The sequence below is a fragment of the Peromyscus leucopus genome, chromosome 2 (genome assembly GCF_004664715.2).
Source record: "Peromyscus leucopus breed LL Stock chromosome 2, UCI_PerLeu_2.1, whole genome shotgun sequence".
Lineage (NCBI taxonomy): Eukaryota > Metazoa > Chordata > Mammalia > Rodentia > Cricetidae > Peromyscus > Peromyscus leucopus.
In genome coordinates, this window is record NC_051064.1 from 134774228 (window position 1) to 134794072 (window position 19845).

Consider the following 19845-nt stretch of genomic DNA (forward strand, 5'->3'; position numbering starts at 1 on the left):
GTGGCTGTGGACGGCAGGAGAATCAGCACTTTAGGTGACTGGAGTTTGAAGTTAGCATGGGCTTCACTGGGAAACCCAGCCTCAAAACTAAAGAAAAATAGAGACAATGTAAATAATAGAACAAAAAGGCCACAATGAAGTAAAGTGAGAAATCCAGAGCATTGGCTGTATACCAAATCTTGCAGGAATTCTGGATACCAAACAAAACTGGAGCTACCACGGGCTTCAGGGGACATCTCCTCGAAAGTATTATCTATGGACTTTTCCTTAGTGATGCTGATTGGGAAGACGTTGTTCTTTCTCAAAGCTTAAAACACAAAAAAACAAATCCCTGCACTTTTTGTATCTGATGCAACTAGCATTGGTTTCAAACCATACTTGCACCTGTACTAGAATTTCACAATTCCCGAGAACCTTTGTACCTCATTTGCCCTGCAGTCTCAAGGATATCGGCAAGGAAGAGATACTGCCTGTCCCTGAGCTTTCCCTGATGAAAGTGCAGTTTTAACAGAAATGTGATCAAACAAAGCTGTGGAGATGAATAACCCATTCATCAGGTCTTACACTTCCATTCTCTCTTCTCTGAGAGCTGTGAAGTTTCTGCTAATAATACGATTTTTCAGGAAGCCCGTTAGTTCAATGAAGCCCAGTAGTTAGCGTTGCTAGGTTTAACTTTTGGTGCAATTAGTTAAAGGGTCACAACCCCCCTGTGCTCTGCTAACAGTGTGAGGATTTATTTAATCCACCTTCTATTAATACTTAGGTTTCCCTCTGGTCAAGTTCTTCTCTTCCCCCTTCCCCCATTAAAATCTTCCTATCCTTTAGAAAACATTTAAGCATTCATTAGAAAGCTAGCAAACTGTATCTCAAAATACTGGTTTATAGTCAGTGAATCTCCTTTGGCCTCAATTTCCCCAGTTCTGCCTGGCATTTTCCTTTTTTGGGGTGTTGCAAGGGGTTAATTAGGATTTGTAAAGGGCTTTGAGGAGTAAAGGACAAAGTATTATTGGGGTCTCATGCCCTAAGCCCTGGCCCCATCCTTTCATCCCAGCCAGTGGCACAGGCATCCCCATTCTTATGCACTCCAGGCCTCTAATCCCCTCTTGAATGTGGCAGCTTCCAAGGAAGGGACAAGAGGCCTTAACTAGAAACAAAAATCCAGTGTAATGAGGTGCTACAAGGGTTGAACTTTCAAGATTCATCCCTAACAAAGTGGGAAGGGGAAAACTTAATGCTTCTGTGACTTCCCAATCCAAGGTGGGGATTATGGGAAGTGAAAAGCAGCCTACATATCTGATGAGAGAACAGTTTGAGGACCAAGCTTTGAGTACCAATAAGTCTTTATTTTCCCAGGGAAGAAGGGAAGGGAAAGTCAGCATGTGTTACAAAATGATTATACGATAGGAATATAAGTACCTGGGTACAGGAAAAAAAAAAAAATCAACCATGAAATAAACCCCCCAGTGGTGGGGCCACCAAAGCCCGAGGGGCTCAGTCTCCTGCAGTTCAGGACAGAGAAGGGATCAGGGAAAGGACAGACAAGTACACACTTTCCCCACCCGCCCTCCCCATAAATTCAAGATTTCTCACAAAGCTTTGGTTTCTAGCAGTAAACATGGAGTTACATTCGTCCGTCTCCTAGTAACAATCTTGTGGCCACTTTGACATAAGTTTCTTGCACCGGCATTAAGTTCCTGAGTGACTTGACTTATACATTCATATTCCTTTTCTGGTCTTCAGATGGAAGGCCCCACAAATGCTTCTCTCTGCCTAAGGGTTATAGACTAAGTTGGTTTGATCCATCCAAAGGTGAATCACACCAACAAATGGTCTTGCCAGGGAGAAGCGGCTCACCTGCGAGCCCGGCACTGAGGAGGCTAAGGCAGGAGGACAGCCCAGGATCTGGGGCTAACCTGGGTTACCGAGTGAGACCCTGTCTCAAAACCACCAACCAAAACTCTTGACTGAGTCTGGGAACAAGGGGTGAGTGAGGTTCATGGCTTCTTCAGATTTTTTACGTGGGTCATTCAAGAGTTGTAGAGACATTCCAAAAAGAAAATGTAAGTTTCTTACGAGGGAGAAGAGGGTGGTATGGGAGCTTTCTAAGGTCAGAGAATGTGGTCCAAAACGGGAGATGGGAAGAGAACAGAAGGGGAACCATGGTTCCAGAGGCTCGCTCACTTTGAGAAGAGGACCCCACCCTTAGGTTTCATGCTGTCTGTCATCTGGTGCAGAACTTTCTGTCAAAGATGCTTTGGCTATTTTTCTCTCAATACAAAAAGTTTTGTAAACAATAAAACCCCAAAACAACATGAAGACCAACACATTATATTTACACATCGAGGCCACCTAGCAATCACCAACTCAGACAGTGAAGTCCTACAAAGGCCAGACGACTACAATAACTAGAGGGGGGCAGCATTTGGGGGAGACGAGGAACCAGGATCAGACACACCCCACCCAATGTGCTCTATTGCATTTGCCCCGTTTCAACAGAGTGAGGTAGGTTTGCGGTGATCTCACAGCATGTAAACGAAACCCCCTTTTCTCCTTTAGCTACCAACCATGACACTGCAGCAGGACAGGACCCTTGCCACAGAGGCCCACACTCCTAGAGTCCCTCTGGAAGCCAAGGCTGTGAAAGGCTAAGGATTCGAGTCCTTGTTTCACATCCCCATCCCTAGACAGCACAGTGTGGGACTAAGGGTGTTGGTCTTAGGCTGCATCCTTACCAGGAGAACCCAGTGGCAGGGGACATCCCAGCACAAATGAGGCCCAAGGTTCAATCCCAGTATCCAAAAACAATCAAACAACAGAAAAACCTCATCCTCATAAATTTGCATTTTAAAAAACCAACACACATACATACACACTCACACCCTGCTATGTATGGCAGACTCATCTGGTGAAGGATGGACTTGGGATGGAAAATGACTCTTGTGCCTTTCACCTGGCCCAGCTTTTTGACATCTCTGTACCACCTTTTCCTGTGTAATTTCCAATCTTTTGCCCAAAAAAGTGAGATCAAGTCATGGGTAGCTTAATTAAAACCTAGCCTCCTGTAAGACATTTTAAGGTGGACGGAGGTTTTAAGGACTATATGGCAGAAAAGCCATCTGTAATTGGCAAAAATGAGGTAGTTCAATAGGCTGTGCATTCCAATGGTTGGTCTCCATGGTGATCTAAACAAAAAAGTATTCCTGCTGCGCAGACCTGGAGCTGCTTGGACTTATCCCTGAGATTGCTTGTGTACCTGAGAGCACAGTGCAGGAATGAGGGCCTTAAGATTAAAATATACAAAAATACAAACCCATTATTTATATTAAGGAAAAAAAACTAAAACGCACAAGATACGTCATTCGCACACAGACAGTGCAGTTGGCATCCTGGAGGAAGTGGAACCAAGGTGCAGTTACCCAAGGGCGCAAATAAATTAAAATCACATTGGCCCAGAAGGGGCTGGGAGGGAGGGAGCACTGCAGGTCTGCGACTGTCCCCCTGCCCAGCTACCCTCTGCCTGTCATCACAACCCACTGCCGGACACTGTTCCCAGCACCGCACCCCAGGACTGGGTTATGAGTAAGCAAGATGTGGAAAGGAAACCCTTGCCTGGCTTTTGCGAGTCCCTCCCACAGGATGTAGTAGCTGGAGGGTTAGGCTCATTGATGTGGTTTTGCACTTGTTTCACACCCTGTCTGGCAAGGGAAATATCACACAGCCTTCTACAGAAGGACTTTCCTATCCCAGCCACTTTCAAACGCATGTCGTGTTGGGTTCAAGCCTCAGCCAAGGCATGCAGGTTCCTTCACTTGCATGTAGATAAAGCATGGTTGGAGTTTCCATTGACTCTCCCTTTCCCCCCACCAAGGGGAGACAGGGCGATACTGGGAACCCCGGCCTGAGAAACATGGCAATGCCAGCCACCCGCAACCCACCCCATCCCACTTTCTCCATCCTGCCGATTGATGCCTCCTCCTTGAAACTCCCCAATAACAAAAGAATAGCCCCCACTCCTGGGCCTCAATTCTGGGCTTCTGGGAGCAGGGCAGGGCTGTGGATCTCTTCCTCTTCCTCCCGGAAGTAGGCAGGCTTCCCCTGAGAAGTGGGGGCCTGCTGGACCTTCAGTGGGCATGAGGCCACCATATGGTTGATGCTTTGGCAAAAGTGGCACTTCTTGGGCTGGGGCGGCAGCTTGCATTCCTTGGCATGGTGGTCTAGACCACCACAGTTATAGCACCTGGTACGAGACAGAACAGCAAAGGTGAGAGAAAGATGCGGGACAAAGTTTGAAGCCTCCAAAGGTATGAATGACATCCTCATCTAGGCTCATGACTACAGTCATTTCCCTCCCCTTTATGCCTTTTCTAGATCTATTAGATGACCTTCAGGTTTACATCAACTTCAAAAGATCAAGAGAACAAAGGTAGATCGCAAGCGTGAAGGACAGTTTGAAGGCTGGGTGAGGCTTCCTCTGCGTCCTCTGCAGGAGCAGTAAGTACTCTTAACCGCTGAGCCATCTCTTCAGCCCTATTTATTTTCATTTGAGACAAGGTTTCACTCTATATTCCTGCCTGGCCTTCAACTGGTGGCAGTCCTATTTTGCCCCTGCCTCCCAAGTCCTGCATTACAAGCTCGTACCACCAGACCTGACTAAAGAAAGAATCCCCACCCCACCCCCTTTTTGTGTGACAGGGTTTCTCTGTGTAGCTCTGGCTGTCCTGGAACTCGCTCTGTAAACCAGGCTGACCTCCAACTCAGAGATCTACCTGCCTCTGCCTCTGCTGGGATTAAAGGCATGTGCCACCACCACCCAGCTAGGAGAGAATTTTTAAAGCCAAATTATATTACCTCTTTAGAGCTAAGAGGTCTTAAGCCCCATAGCAAAAATGTAGACACTTAACCATTCGGCAAGCTGGTAAAGGAACAGTAGGTAACAGATATGTACCATCACACCCCGTAGCCTTTGCTTCTAAAGTCAGCATGGACAGCCAGTGTCACTCACTCTTAGCAATAGAGGCTAGTCTCAGGGCAGAGTGAGTTGCAAGCCAGCCATGACTGCATTGCCAAAGCTTAAGTTCTCTTTGGTAACCCGATTCCGGTGGCACCTGAGTGAACATCAGTCTCAGCAACTTACACAAGCTGCTGGTGGCTCTCACCTGTCGCCTTTAGATCTTCGTTTCTGTGTGTTCTTTCCCTTTGGACGCCGCTCACTCCCAATACAGAACACCCCACCAGGGCCAGTGACACGGATGGATTCCAGACCCTTGGCAGACTTCTTGAAAGTGAACTCTACCGCCTCACCCTCCTTGAGGCTCCGGAAACCTTCCATGTGCAGCTTACTCTAACGAAGGGAAACACAAGACTTTACTGTCTGCTTTCGTTACTGTACCATAGAATGAAACTGCAAACCGGGTACCTGTTCCTGTAAGGCAGGAAGAAGAGACAGTACTCCCATTTCACAATGAGAAAACTCTGAGCATGGCGGCACATGCCTGTCACCCAATTGTAGGATCCCCGTTAAAAACAGCAAGAAATCACCTCCATTCTTAGGAAATACACAGGAAAACACTTCAACAGAAACAAAACATACTTAATGCTATATTTACGGTTACTAAGGTGGTATCACCGAGCCACGTGTGGTGGTACAAGGCTGTAATCCTAGCTGGTGGGACACAGAGGCAGATGGATCTCTGAGGTTGAGGCCAGCCTGACCTATATATAGGGATGAGTTCCAGGCCAGCTAGGACTAGAGAGTGAGACCCTGTCTCTCTCCAACCCCCCCCCCCACAATCAAACAAAACCCAAACAACAAAAACTGTAGAGATAAGGATACAGTAAAAAGGGTGAAATGTTGAATGGGGGGGGGGGATTAAAAGGGAATTTGTCTATTTCTGTAATCTTTAAATTTGAAATCATGAAAATAATGTTACTGAAAACTGAAGTCAGTTTCGGGTCAAGGACTAAAATGGAATGTCACAAAGAGATTCCAGGAGTGTGTGGAGAAGCCAATAGGTGACTATCTCTGGCTGTCCTGGAACTCCCTCTGTAGGCCAGGCTGGCCCCAAACTCAGATCCACCTGCCTCTGCCCCCCAAGTGCTGGGATGGAAGGTGTGCGCCACCACTAGCCAGCTCAACATACATCTGAAGGAATGAAATGCCTAACTGCTAAGAAAATGGCAAGCCAGGACCATGACACAGCACTAGTCTCAATGTTCAGGAGGAAGGCAGGTTCAAGGCCAACGTGGTCTCAAAACAGAACAACAAAAACGGAAACAGTCAGACACAATCAGACAGATCTACAGAAAGCTACTACGTACTTAGGGGAGACTGCACAAACACACCTCTACCCACCCCACAATCCCAGCACTCAGGAGGCCTCCACAGAGAGCTCCAGCTCAAGACCTGCCTGAGCAACAAACTTTCAAGGCCAGAACACATAGAAGGACACATATTTTAAAAGGTTTATAAGGGGGAGCTGGCAAGATGGTTCAGTGGGTAAAGTCAGTTGCTGCCAGGCCTGAAAACTTAAGTTTAGTCTCTAGAGCCCACGAGATGGAAGGACAGACGTGGTCCTCTGACCGCCAAGTGTACACTGTGGCAAGTGTGCTGTATACACACAAGCACACCCAAATTAGAAAAGTACAAAAGCCACATTTTGGTACCTCATCTGGGTCCATTTTTGGATGTATTAATGAAGAAGTGTGGGTTTCTGGATTTTGTCTCACTGTGCCACTCAGACTGGCCTCAAATTCATGATTCTCCTGCCTCAGCCTCCAAAGTGCCGTAACTACACCTGTATTCCATGGCACTGAGTTAGGTTTCGGTTTATTTTTTGACAACTGTGTTGCCCAAACTGCTGCTGCCGCAGCCTCTTCAGCAGCTGGGACCACGTGTGGTGTCCAGCGACGAGAAAAGAGATCACAAATTGTTCGATTTGGAATGAGGATAGTGAACCGAAATAAAGATTTACGTAATAATTTCTCGAAAATACTGCATACCTTACCTGAAACTTGAAAAACACCGATAGGTATAAGCAGTTTGCAAATAAATTTAAAGGAGTCCAGCTCCTTTAAAAAGGAAGGGACCCTAGTCATCCAAGGAACCCAGAAGCCCTAAGTGCGCAGCCGCTGCCTTACCACAGACCAGCTCCGTTGTTTATTAGTGCAGAAGAGAGCACTTCCCAGTTCTTCTCAGAAACAGAACAGTCTTTACCACAGCGTAAACCAGAATGAGAGATTCAGTGTGTAATTACGTCACCAAGAATGTCACCGTGGGACACGGGACTGGAAGGCCATGCTTCTGCTTGTGTAGCAGTCAGTGGATCTCACTTCCCCAAAAAGAGAGTAAATGACCTGGGCTTTGTGGTGCAGCAGAGGCCATGTACCTGAGGCCAGCCTGGTCTACATAGAGTTCCAGACATGGTTAACTACAGACCCTATTGCAAACACACAAACACACACACACACACACACACACACACACACACACACACACACACACACACAACACAGGGTGGGGGTGGAGGGACAAAGATAAAGTAAATGAGTTCAGAGAAACAAAAGGGACCACTGTGCATCTGGCCAGGACTGTCAGAGAGCGTTAACAACTTCCACTAGCATTCTAGTTGGTAGAATACTTCACACTAGGACTCTAGAAAAAAAAAAAAAAAAAAACCACTATTTATTAGCCGTAAGACACAAATTCCTCAATCATTCTAACTTTTGGGGTTCTTTTTTTGGTTTGGGGGGGGTTGTTTTTCATGACAAGTTTTCTCTGTGTAACCACGACTGTCCTTGAACTCACAAAGATCCACTTGCCTCTGCTAAAGGTATATGCCATCACCACCCGACCTAACTTTTGTTTTAATTTAGGTGATATTAAACAAAACAAAACCTCCATCAAGGGTGTTGGTGAAGAGCACAAGCTTGGGCGCCATATCCATCCTCCATGCTCATAAATGTGAGCTCATCAATCAGGCCTTAAGATTCTTCAGAAATATAGATAAGCACTGGTTTTCTCCTTCCTTCTCTTTCTTTCTTTCCTTTTTTTTTTTTTTTTTTTTTTTTTTTTTTGAGGCAGGGTCCTAATATGTAGCCTTGGCTGGCCTAGAACTCACTATGTAGCCCAGACTACTTTGAACTCAGAGATCTGCTTTTTTTAAGCAGTGTTTATCCAGCTATGTAGTCCAGGCTGGCCTTGAAGTGGAGATCTTTCACCTCAGTCTCCTGAATGCTAGTAGACATCTTAAAACAAGCAAAACGTTTTGACCTAAACAGACCGTTAAGTCCAGATTCTGATGGGCATGGACCTACTAAGCTTGCAATAAATACTTTAAGATTATTTGTAATTGTTGCATCACAGAAATATTCCAGATATATTCTTTCACTTTTTATAAAGGGGGCTTGGGGTTAAACCAAGGCCCTACACATGCTAAGCACACTCACGCAGGTCCTCCCTAGTGTTTCACATCCACAGGAACATCCAGGGCGTGGTGGCTTCCTACCCCACTGCCTGAATTTGATGTGAGCAGAGGGGGAAACCTTAGAAGGAAATAAAAGTAATACAGTGTTCAAAAGGACCCACCTCTCTGCCCCAACTGCACAGAAACCACCCTCAACCCAAGAGGAGCTAGCTAGTGAGGTCCTGGAGGGCCAGACCTCCCCAGACAATTCCTGCCTAGGCTGGGTCCCGCGGTGATCCCGCAGATAACGGGTTAAGAACGGAGTCTAGGAGCCTGTTCCCTCCTGGCTCATTTGTAGAATGGAGTATATACTGCTTTTATGGTGATGATGTGAGGCTTTACACATGAAAAGTAGTTAACACTTCCCTGGCCATGTAAAATCCTGAGGGAGGACCAATTATCTTCCTTTCAGGCTAGATGGAGACAGGGTACCAGTAAGAGCCAAGTGCTGGGATGCTCAGATTAACTCTGCTTTTATTACTAACCATTCTCGGGAACTCAAAAAACCCAGCCCCTCTCTGAGGTCCAGTTTACTGAGAGCGACACCCTCCCTCTTTCCCCCACTCCTACGACTTGTGAGACCAAGGGGGACGGTATAAATGGGTAAGGCCATGAGACTGACTAACCCCCCAGCCCTTGCACTGCCAGCGATCTGCTGAAGACCGCCCCAGCAAGCACCTCACCAGAAAGGCTAGGCAGGATTTAAAGTGGTGGTCTCCAGGGGTGGCTGCCCATCCCCTCCCCCACGCCTTTCTAAAACATAGTTTGAATTCTTCCCTTATCAGATAGGTAATCAGTGTGCAGCCCCACCAAGCCAGACTCCCAGGGCCAGCATCTAAAAGGAGCCTGAAAATTCTTCCACCACCCCCCAACCACACACAAAGCAGGGCCCCGCCCCTCTCCCCATCCCCTCCAAAAAGAAAAGGCCCTGGGGGGGGAGGGGCATGGCCTGAGCTCCCCCAATAGAGCCCAGCCCCAGGGAACAAAGGGTTGACACTGGTTGGTTCTGGTGGTCGGATTCCTGGAGTTCCAAGGCACAGATCCCCCTAGGATGGCTCTCTCCCACCCTCCCCCACATTCAAAGCGGACCAGTTCCTTCCTTCCTTCCTCTACAGTATGGTCAGGGTGAGAGGAATGGCTGAAGAACCTCTTCCCCAGTCGGACCCCAGGAAGGGGAAGTTTGCTAGTCAGCTAACAGCCATCTTCTCTCCCCCGCTGCCCTCCCTGAACCTTCAGGATGGACTAATACAGAGGATGCCTCCCCTAGGAAGCCTTCTGTCAAGTCCTTCCCGCAGCTGATAAATATTTCAACAGGAAGGCGATGGGGCAGGAATCCCATTTTCCTTTTCCAACCTGTTGAAGTGAGTCAGGTGGGCAGCCGGGCTCGGGCCACTGCAGGGGTGTGGTGTGGGGGGGCGTGACGCAGTTACCGCGTTTCCTCCCCGGTGCCGCTCCTGAGTTACAGCACTTCCTGGCTTCTGCTTCTTTCTTTGGACGAATCCCCACCCGCCCCCACATCAAATACCCCACCCCAGCATCCACACCGGACTAAACCCACATATACTGCGTCATCTAAGAAATGTGGACCGAAAATAAGCAGAGGTCGGGATTCCGTTATGACTGTCGCGCCTCTTCCAGCCCGCACCCGCACACAGCATTTCACTCTTTCTTTCTTTGTGGGAGAATTTCATCCTACTCCACAGGGTTGACCAGGACCCAAGCTAGGCCTTCTCTCTTCTCCAGCACCCTGGGGACATTCCAATTTTGAGTGACCAATTCTGGGTTTAGTAGCCAAAATGCCTATCAATGTTTACTTTAGACTGCAGGGTGCCCAATACTGCTATCAAACCCACGTGGCACTACAACCAGAAGGTTCATAAATGCCTTGAAGGTTAGGGATGTCCTTTAGAGGAGAAATCGGAGCAGAAACCCTAATGAAGTGAGGAGACTAGCCAAGTATATATGTGGGAGAGCCAGGCAGAGGGGGTGTCCTGGACAGGAGCTCCCAATAGGAGCTTCAGATAAAAAGAAACACCTTGATCACAGTATCAAGAAGGGACAAGTGTTGGGCTGACTGCACGAGCCTGGTTTTTCTAGCCGGCAAGATCGAATAAGGCAAGCCGACTATGACTTTTCCTAGATACACTCTTAAACTCCTAAATAATACCTTTTAATTTTAGAGATCCGACAAACGGCGTCAAAGCTTTACCCAAGCCTCATTGCTAGAGGCCCAGAGCTTGGTATCCCAAATGTCCCCAGCCTAAGGTCAACTGCCATCCCCTCCGCTCAGTGGCCCAGGCCAGATGCTCCTCCGCAGCTCTCCACCAGGGGGTGCATCAGCCTATGTGAGGCTCTGAGCAGAGGGGACTTGTGGCAGCCCGGACACCTCAGCTCCTCAAGGTGGTTTTCTTGGTCCTTTCCATCCTCTAAGAAGCTGGAGTTGCAAGGACATGGGGCTTTCTTCCCATCCAACCCAGATCCTAGGCCTTGAACAAGGAGTGCAGGGTGGGGATGGGAATGAAGAGCTCCCTGGAGTTTATGCCAAAACCATAGAAATAGCCACCGTACTGGTTTCTGACAGCAACAAGAAATCATGCTTAAAAGGTATGTACAATTATGAATGTTTCCTGCTTCAACTTCCAACCTCCCAGACTTGGACTACACAGGCTTGCTGCTCTTCATGCAGGTGGTGATTTCTCAAAAAAAGAAAAAGAAAAAAAAATCATATATGAAAGGGTTTTTTTGTTTTGTTTTTTCAAGACAGGGTTTCTCTATGTAGTTTTGGTGCCTGTCCTGGATCTCACTCTGTAGACCAGGCTGGCCTCGAACTCACAGAGATCCGCCTGGGTCTGCCTCCTGAGTCCTGAGATTAGAGTGGTGCGCCACTGCCACCCGGCCATATATGAAGTTTAAAACTGTCTGATTAGGAATGTCTGAGCAATGGTTGTGCACTATACCCTGGACCAAGTCACTGAAAACCACTGATATGGTACAGGTTCACAAGGCAGAAGTTTACCATATTGGAAGCATTGCTTGGGATGGTGGCAAAGCATTACCCAGGACGTTCTCTGGAAGCATGCCTCATCAGAAAGAGGCCAAATATTTCAAAAATGCCAGAATAACACATGGACTTCTTTATACCAACTTTACCAAAAAAAAAAAAAAATGTATTTTTAAGCCACCTTTTCCTACTGACATAGGAATAACAGGCAGTGTCTTGGTTTTGAACTTAATGAAGCCAAAGTTTGGGGGTTCGGAGTTGTGAGCTGTCAACATGTACCCCACAAATACTCACAGCACAATCTAAGGTGCCGGGCCATATCCTAATCAACCCAGAAAGAAAGCAGCTTCACCTACAGCCTTTCCTGTCTCCTCTGGAAGACAGAGCCTCCACTCCTGATCCTCCTCAAGACACTGACACCTCCATCTCATTGTTTTCCTTCCCATATTCGTTCATTTAGATCAAGAATGTACTATAAAAATCACCCAGACTGTCAAGTTCTTCTCTTGAAAGGATATTCTCATTGGGAATGCAGTGTAATAAACCAAGAAGGCAAGATCCTATACACATCCTGCAAGCCAGCTGTCTGAACCTAGACCCTCAGGTTATTCAGGTATGTTCTGAAGTCCAAGCCATTGTGGCTCAACCAGTTTTAGCTTCATTTTTTGTCCAAACCCAACTTAGTTCTTTATAGTCTTTGCCTGTAAGCCAAAAAGCCAATAAAAACTCATCTAGGCTAGATGGTGGTCGTGCACACCTATAATTCCAACACTGGAGATATAGAGGTAGAAGGATCAGGCCAGCCTGGGCTACAAAAGAGCCTACCTTAAAAACATAAAACTATGTTCTGAGGAGCTGCTGAAAACCAATACATTTGTGCTTCCCACTTTCTACAAATCTTGGTGGCCTCCATTTTGAGCCACAGGAAACCAGAGTTAAAACCCAAACTTCAGGTGCTCAGCAGCTCCTAACAATGAGGACTATCTTGCTGTTTCTCAGTTAGAAGTGATTCTGCCTCCCAAGGGACACTGGACAAGATATGGTGACGTTTGGTTTTTATAACTCATCAATTCCAGACATAGATTTCAAGATCTAAAAAGACCTGCCTGAACACAGTGGGCATTAGAGAAAGCCCCTCACCCTCAGCCTTCTCTAGTACTGGGAACAGAAAGAAGGGTATGCAAATCAGACATGAGAGAGGCCAAAGCAAAGGAATGTCACCCAACTGTAGGTCAACTAAGGTGACCATCTTTAACAGGGTGTTGGGAACCTTATCAACCCATTCCTGGATCCCGTCCCTTACCATGGGTGACAAATGTCGTCTAGAGAAGTTCTTCCCTTCCACACCAACCTACCTCATCGCCAGAACAGAAAGTTCCATTAGAGACTTCTTACCCTCTCTACCTCATGAACACTCTCCTTCTGAGTAAACAAGTTTTAGAGATTAAGTATCTGCAACATTCCTCCCGCAAGAGATAACTGGGGTCACCAGCCTAAATGATGCTGGGGTGGGGACCAGCTCGAGCACCAGCAGCAGGCTGTGGTAAACCACCAATTACAGGGTGAGGAGTGCCAGCCAGGAGCCTTGGCTTTTAATCCCAATATCCAGGAGGCAGAGGCAGCCTGGTCTACAGAGCAAATTCCAGGCCAGCCAGTTAGACAGTCAAAAAAAGAAAGAAAATAGAAAACCAAACACAGAAAAACTGCAAATGTGGGCTGGTGGACATGGATCTCCAGGCTGGTCTGCACTGACAGTCAGTGCTTTCCAGTGACACCCTGGCTTTCCAACTGCTATGAAGCCCAAGACTAAGTCTGAGGCACAGCTCGACCAATCTGAACCTCAGCTCAGAGGGTACATTCTCCTTAGTGTCTCCCTCCTTTGGAAGGAGTCAAGAAAGCTTTGTACCTACTTTATATCCTAGCCTCCCAAAATTGGGGAAGCTGTCCAGCCCATCTCCAGACCAGGAAAGATTTTAATCTCTGTGATCAGATAAATGGAGAAGGGGAGGCTTGCCACCCGCTGAGGAGGGCCATTCAAAGTTGGTTCCTGTAATAAAGTGATTTAATAGATCTAAAGAGGCCAATTCCCTTCTCTCTCACAATTACTTCCTGTGGGTTATCATTCACATATGTAAATGAGATGGGGGGTACAAAGCCACCATCCAGAAACCAGCAGTCTGGTGGTAGTGATGGGGGGGGGAGTGGTTCAGGTAAGTAGCTAAGGGTACTGACTGCTGCAGGTCCCTTAAACACATGCTCCAGAAGCCCAGTGACCCTAATACACCCACAGCAAAGAGCTGGTCCCCAAATTCCTTCAACCCAAATCTACCTAGTTTCACCTCCTCAACCTCCTGACTGGAGGGCAGTGTTCAGTCTTCACAGCAGCTACCAGCCTCCAACCAGGCGATCCAGCATCTCCTTCCCCACCCCTCCCCCTCAAGAACGCCATCCCTCAGGCTCCAACTCTTAATCCCCACATCCTCCTTTCCCCTCCCCCACAGCTCCTAAAGCTAACCTCCCTGGAGTAACCCCTCCCTGCCCGGACCGGGTGTCAAGCTCCAGGGCCAGGGATTAGCAATTTCTTCTTTCCTGGTCCAGCCTTAACCAGCAAATGAAGAGGGAACCTCCTTCCCACCGAGGCCCGGGGACCACTTGAATGCCCGTACGATGTTGAGAGGGAAAGGCATGTTAGAGGGAAACCTGAGGTCTCTACTCCCTTCCTTGTTTAGGGTTAGGAATGTTAGGGACAGCAATCAATGACTGTCTGGGGCCATAAATGCCAAGCGGAGGAGAATAGGGCCAGAGGCCAGCCTCCTTGCACCGCCTGGCCCCTCGACACTGAATTTCACTCCCCACTGCGTTCCTCTTCTTTAACTGAGAACTTGGGATTGCTCGGACCCAAGTCTCCTAGACTGGCCCAGCCAGGAAAGAAGGCCTGGGCTCTTAACGGTTTTCCTTCCTGGCAAGACCTGGTGGACAGCCGAGGAGCCGGCCGGTCCTGAACTGTAACCAGCCCTCTAGGGGAGCTTTTCGGCCCACACATTGATCCTTCCGGGATCTGCCAAACTTACACTGGCCACAGGACCTGGCTTTTTGGGTGGTCACCTGACTGCGGTCTGCACTTAAAACAGGAGAAGAACCTGACTTCACAGGTTCATGGCTGTAGGTAGGGTGGCAAATTCCCCATACCCTCCTGCCCTGGAAACTCCATTCAGACCTTCAGGACTCAAGGCGCTAGCGCCCGGCTCAGGCCCTGCATGTGCTTCCCTGGTCTGCCTGCTCGCCCTCCCCCACCCGCAAGCACAATACAACCTTAGTTTCTGCCACATGGGGTCACCTCCCTGCCCCCTGCTCCCTTCCCAGGGGAAAGAGGTAATAGACACGTGGTAAGCCGGAGGGGTTCCCGGAAGGGGGCGGGGAGGGGTGCTGGTAATCAGTGATGCCTCCTCCTTGCTCCACCGCAGTTACTCGAAACTCAAAATTGGGGTGTCCCGGCAGAGATAGGGACGCACAATGAGGGTCCTTTATCTCCTCCAATCCAACAGGGGCGGCCATCCGCCAAGCCCGTACATACAACTCCCAGGCTTCCTATTTTTCTAGCCAAGTTACCAGAATCAGTCTCACCTGGTGCACAAAGACGTCCACCGGGGGGTCGAGCGCGACCCCGGCGCGGGCGGTCATGGACAGGAAGCCGAACCCCATGCGCACGTTGAACCACTTACAGATGCCGGCCCCGTGCAGCAGCTGCGGCTCCTCTGCCGCCCGGGCCGCGTCAGCCGGCGCCTCCTCGGGCGCCTTCTCCGCTGCCTTGGCGCAGCCACCTGGAGACAGGGAGGGCCAGGTGATCAGCTGGGGGCAAAGCCATCGCAGGGCCCTCTTGGGGGGACCCGTCTGGGAGATCTCGGCGCTGAGCCCGCGGATAGACACCCAGGAGGAAGCAGCTACCCAACAGCTGGCAAGAAGAAACCTGTCCCGGCTGCCTTCCCAAGGTTACACCGAGGATGCTGATGCCCCGAAAGTTTTGCTTGTCTTCCCACAACATGTTGCCCGTGCACACGCGGCGGGACAGGCCCCTCCTCTTCTCTCCCTCCGCCCCCATAGGCTCGGCGCACAAGCCACGGGAACACCAGGGTTCCCTGCTCCAGAGATGGCCCCAAGAAGCGGGAGGCCGCAGGGACTTGGGGATCCCGCGGGCAAGTCCGTGGGACACTTTCCCACCTCCCTTCCATTTAGCTCTTGGGCGCCCTGCCCCCGAAGGTGTGCCCGCTGAATCGCAAGCTCGAACCTGCAAACTGCTGGTTGGACACCGAGCCCATGGTCGTCGGCTGAGCCCGTGGCCCCGGGCCCCAGGTCGGGCGGCTGCTGGCCCCAGAGAAGTCCGGAGGCAAAGGGGTGGTTCGGAGAAGAGGCTGCTACATCTTCCCCCGTACAATAGCGGTGGGAGGGCCCACGGCTTTTCAAAGGCTCCCAAATTCTAAAAGACAATGACCCAACCCCCCGCGGGCAGCCCCCTCCCCTCCCCTCTCTCCTTACCCCTCCCTTTCCCTCCGGCTCTGGCTCCAGCCCTCCCCCACTGCTCTGGTCTCTGACACCTCTGGGGTGTCCCTTCCCAGAACCTTGAGACTTGACACCCCCTCCATATACGCATATCTGGGGGATGGGGGTCTTTTGCCCTAGAAGTCTTGAGTCCCCCAGAATTTGGGGATCCTGCACTTTGAGGACTCAGTGCGGATACCCAAAGCAGACACAGGTGGGGGAACTGGGGGGGGGGGTAGTTTTATAACCACGTGACTCTACACACACACACACACACACACACACACACATACATACACCCCACCCCCACCCCCCGGGCAGATAATTATACATTCCAGAGAGTTGGGGGAGGGAGGTGTGAGCCTGGTGGCGCTGTCCAATCAGAAACACAAACCACCTGTCAAGGGAGAAATGGATGAGCCCTCCCCCTCCCCCAGCCCCTCAGCGCCCCTCCCCCCCTTCCCCCTCAGGCCTCCGAGCTGACCCGGCTGCTTGGCGCTGACCCGCGCTCACCCCCCACCCCCGTGTGCTTAGATAGACCTGGAGTTCTGGACACTAGGAAGCCAGGATGGGGTGCAGGGAAACGGCTGGAGACCCCCACAGAGCTGATCTGTCTTAACCTAGGGGCCGCCTCTCAAACTCGGCCTGCCTCTAACTACAACTAGATGTCTCCATCTCCAAGTCGCAACATCAGTTTCTGGGTTTGTCCCAATCAGAAACAAGTTCCTAATTGGTTCTGTGCCAAGAATCCTTTGCTTCCTTCCAAGCCTGCATCTAAAGTTGGTCCCAGGTAGAGAGCTTCCTGGGAGCGCATGGGGAGCCCTGAAGGGTGCCCTCTATGAAAGCTGCCTTCTCATCCTGTCCGCCGCGTCCCGTCCTGTCCCATTGCTGGCAGAGGGTAATAGATTGTGGGTGGAGGCACTTCCTCCAGTACCCGGGACACTCTGATTCCCAGACCCTCCTGTTCTCAGTCACCATCCCAAATGGTGCTACCCTCCGGGTGGTGCGGCCGCTGGAAGGACTGCATAGGGAGGTCTCTCATTTGAAGAGGTAAACTCCCTACTAGAAGATAAAGAGGGTGGACCGGGGGGTGGCCACTGCCCTGGTCAGAGATGGACAATGGCCCGGGGCTCAGTGCACGGCCCTGGCCCTGCCCCTTCACTTCCGGTGCTCAGTTCAAACTGGACAATGCCAGCTCCGGTCAGTTCCCCTCCCCCACGGCTACAACCCATTTAAAGGGACAGAGCCTGCTTTCAGGGGCATCCGCTTACCCTGAATTCAGTCTTCCCCACAAATGTGTAGAATATCTTGTGTGGTTCACACGCTGCAGCTGTGTGTGTGTGTGTGTGTGTGTGTGTGTGTGTGTGTGTCGGTGCGCGCTCATGGGCACGTGTGTATCTGAGAACGAGAAAAAAAAGATGATGGGGTAGGGAAATGGAAGATGGGTGGGAGAATCAGTGGCTCTGAAGAATATTTTCCTCTTTCCTACGTAGTGCTTTGCACGAGACTAAAGTTTTGAGCGTAAGATGTATGAGATAGGACTTTGGGGAATAAAAAAGACTATGGTGAGCCTTCTGCTACTTAGCTGAAAAAATATAAGTATCATTAACAGTGCCCTATTCTCAACTGGGGACTATTAAATCTTTTCGGAGTTCTCCGAGTGTAACCTCCAAAGCCATTTTTTGCATAACCCGCTCCCGTTAAGAAGCGCCTTTAGAATATCTGTTCCCTGTACCTCTGCTCCAGAGGTTCAGAAGAAGGTGGTTGAGGTCATCTGAAGGGAAGTGAAAAACCGAGGTGAGCGCTCCTCAGGCTTCTCTGGGTCAGACTCCAGCGTAGTTGGGTTTCCCCAGCAGGCTGGATCAACTGCTCTGTCCAGGGTCCTGAGGGAGCCTGTGGCTCTGTCCCTGGTGCTGAAAATGCCACGCTCTCCTTTCCGGTTTCCTGCCTTGAGACCTTCCTGCATTCTTACCTCCAAGTCCTTCACAGAAAACCTGATTTTCACCCAAGGTCCCCTGACATACATGAGACAAATAGAGTCTTTATTTTTGCTTTTTTTGAGACAGAATTTCTCTGTGTAACAGCTCAGGCTGTCCTGTAACTCGCTCTGTAGAACAGACTGGCCTCAAACTCAGAGAGATCCGCCTGCCTCTGCCTCCCAAATGCTGGGATTAAAGGCGTGCGCCACTACTGCCCGGCTTTATTTTTGCTTTTTATTAGCACAAGGCCTTGCTACATGGCACACGATGACTTCAATCACATTGTAATCCTCCTGCCTCTGCCTCCTTAGAACTGGGATTACAGATGTATGTCACCTTGCCTGGCTGAATCTTTCTTTTTCATTTTATTTTATTATATTTTTATTTATGTGTATTTGTATGCCTACCCTCGGAAACCAGAAGAGGATGTTGGATTCCCAGGAGCTGAAGTTACAGATAGGTGTGAGTCATCAAATGTGGCTTCTGGGAACCAAATTTATGTCCTCCAGAAGAATAATCCATGCTCTTCATCACTGTGCCTTCTCTCCAGTACTGAATATTTCTTGAACACTGAAGAGGACATTTCTAGAAGTAAATGATTCTTTCAGAGCATTGCAGGTATTGCAAGCTCACCTTACTCATGTGATCATAAAGAAAGATAATATCTTTGAATATAATAGTGTATTTACTAATAATTTAAAATGAGTTCCATTATTGAAAAGCACTTTCTATTTTTTTGTTTTGGGTTTTTTGTTTTGTTTTGTGTTTGTTTGTTTGTTTGTTTGTTTGTTTTGAGACAAGGTTTCACTGTGCAACCACTCTGGTTGTCCTGGAACTCTCTGTAGACCAGCTGGCCTTGAACTCACAGAGATCTGCTTGCCTCTACCTCCTGAGTGTTGGGACTAAAGGTGTGTGTCACCACCACCCAGCTGAAAAGCATTTTTTTATTGTAGTTTTGAAGCAGGGTCCCAGGCTGGCCTCAGTTTTTTACCCCAAACATCCTACTACCTAAGGCAGTAGCTGGGCTGTAGAAATCACCCAGGAAGAGTTTCCTAAACAGGCTATTATTTTTTGTTGTTGTTAGTAGGTTGGTTGGCTTTTTGAGATGGGGTCACTCTCTTTAGCCCATGCTGACCTCACACTTATGTCAATCCTCCTGCCTCAGCATCCTGGGTGCTAGGATTACAGATATGAGCCACCACACCCAGCTTGAATAGGTTTTAACTGGAAGAAGGTGCATTGTCAAAATACTCCTAGTTTTCATTTTCCTCGGCTATCTTTTTAAATTCTATCCCAAGAACAGCTCTGAGTGTAAAGCCCTGGCCATCTGCTAACATGAATGGTAGTGTGCCCTCGAGAAAACTGTTCCCCAATGTGTCCCTCAAGATACCCATCCCACCAGCTGTGTGTGCACACACACAAGTCAGTGCACTTGCACATATCTGTAATCCCAGTACCTGAGACAGGGAGGCAGAAGAATTTGAGGTTCAAGGCCAGCCTGGGCTACATGAGAACAGTGTCTCAAAAGGACAAAACAAAACAGGAAAAGATGCCAGCTCCTTAGGACCTTTGATACATCGCACCATGCTTTGAAATAAAAGTGAAGGCTGGAGATGTAAGTCAGTGCCTGGGAGCATGCGCAGAGCCCTAAGCTAGGTCCCTAGCACCACATAAGCCTGATTTGGTGGTGCCTGGGGTGTGTAACTGTTTTCTCCAAGGCCCAAACATTGCCTCCTGCAGGGGAGCTCCTGAAACAGGAAGGTAAACAACTAAAAGAAATGCCTCAAGACCTCCCTGAAACTGACCAGATTCACTAAGCCCCTCCCTGTCCCGGTAAACAATTCCTTTGGGCTACAAAGAAAACTCT

The 19845-nt window shown here is 49.1% G+C and overlaps 1 protein-coding gene across 1 annotated transcript; it reads right to left on the bottom strand.

Moving 5' to 3' along the window:
- Window positions 1-1569: 1569 nt before the first annotated feature.
- On the bottom strand, window positions 1570-15917 carry Lin28a (lin-28 homolog A). The gene is made up of 4 exons (XM_028888199.2): window positions 15749-15917; window positions 15088-15284; window positions 5157-5341; window positions 1570-4237 (listed from the first exon to the last, which is right to left on the bottom strand). Exons 1-4 carry the CDS (start codon window positions 15777-15779, stop codon window positions 4021-4023), a joined length of 630 nt encoding a protein of 209 aa, XP_028744032.1. The 5' UTR covers window positions 15780-15917; the 3' UTR covers window positions 1570-4020.
- Window positions 15918-19845: the final 3928 nt, after the last annotated feature.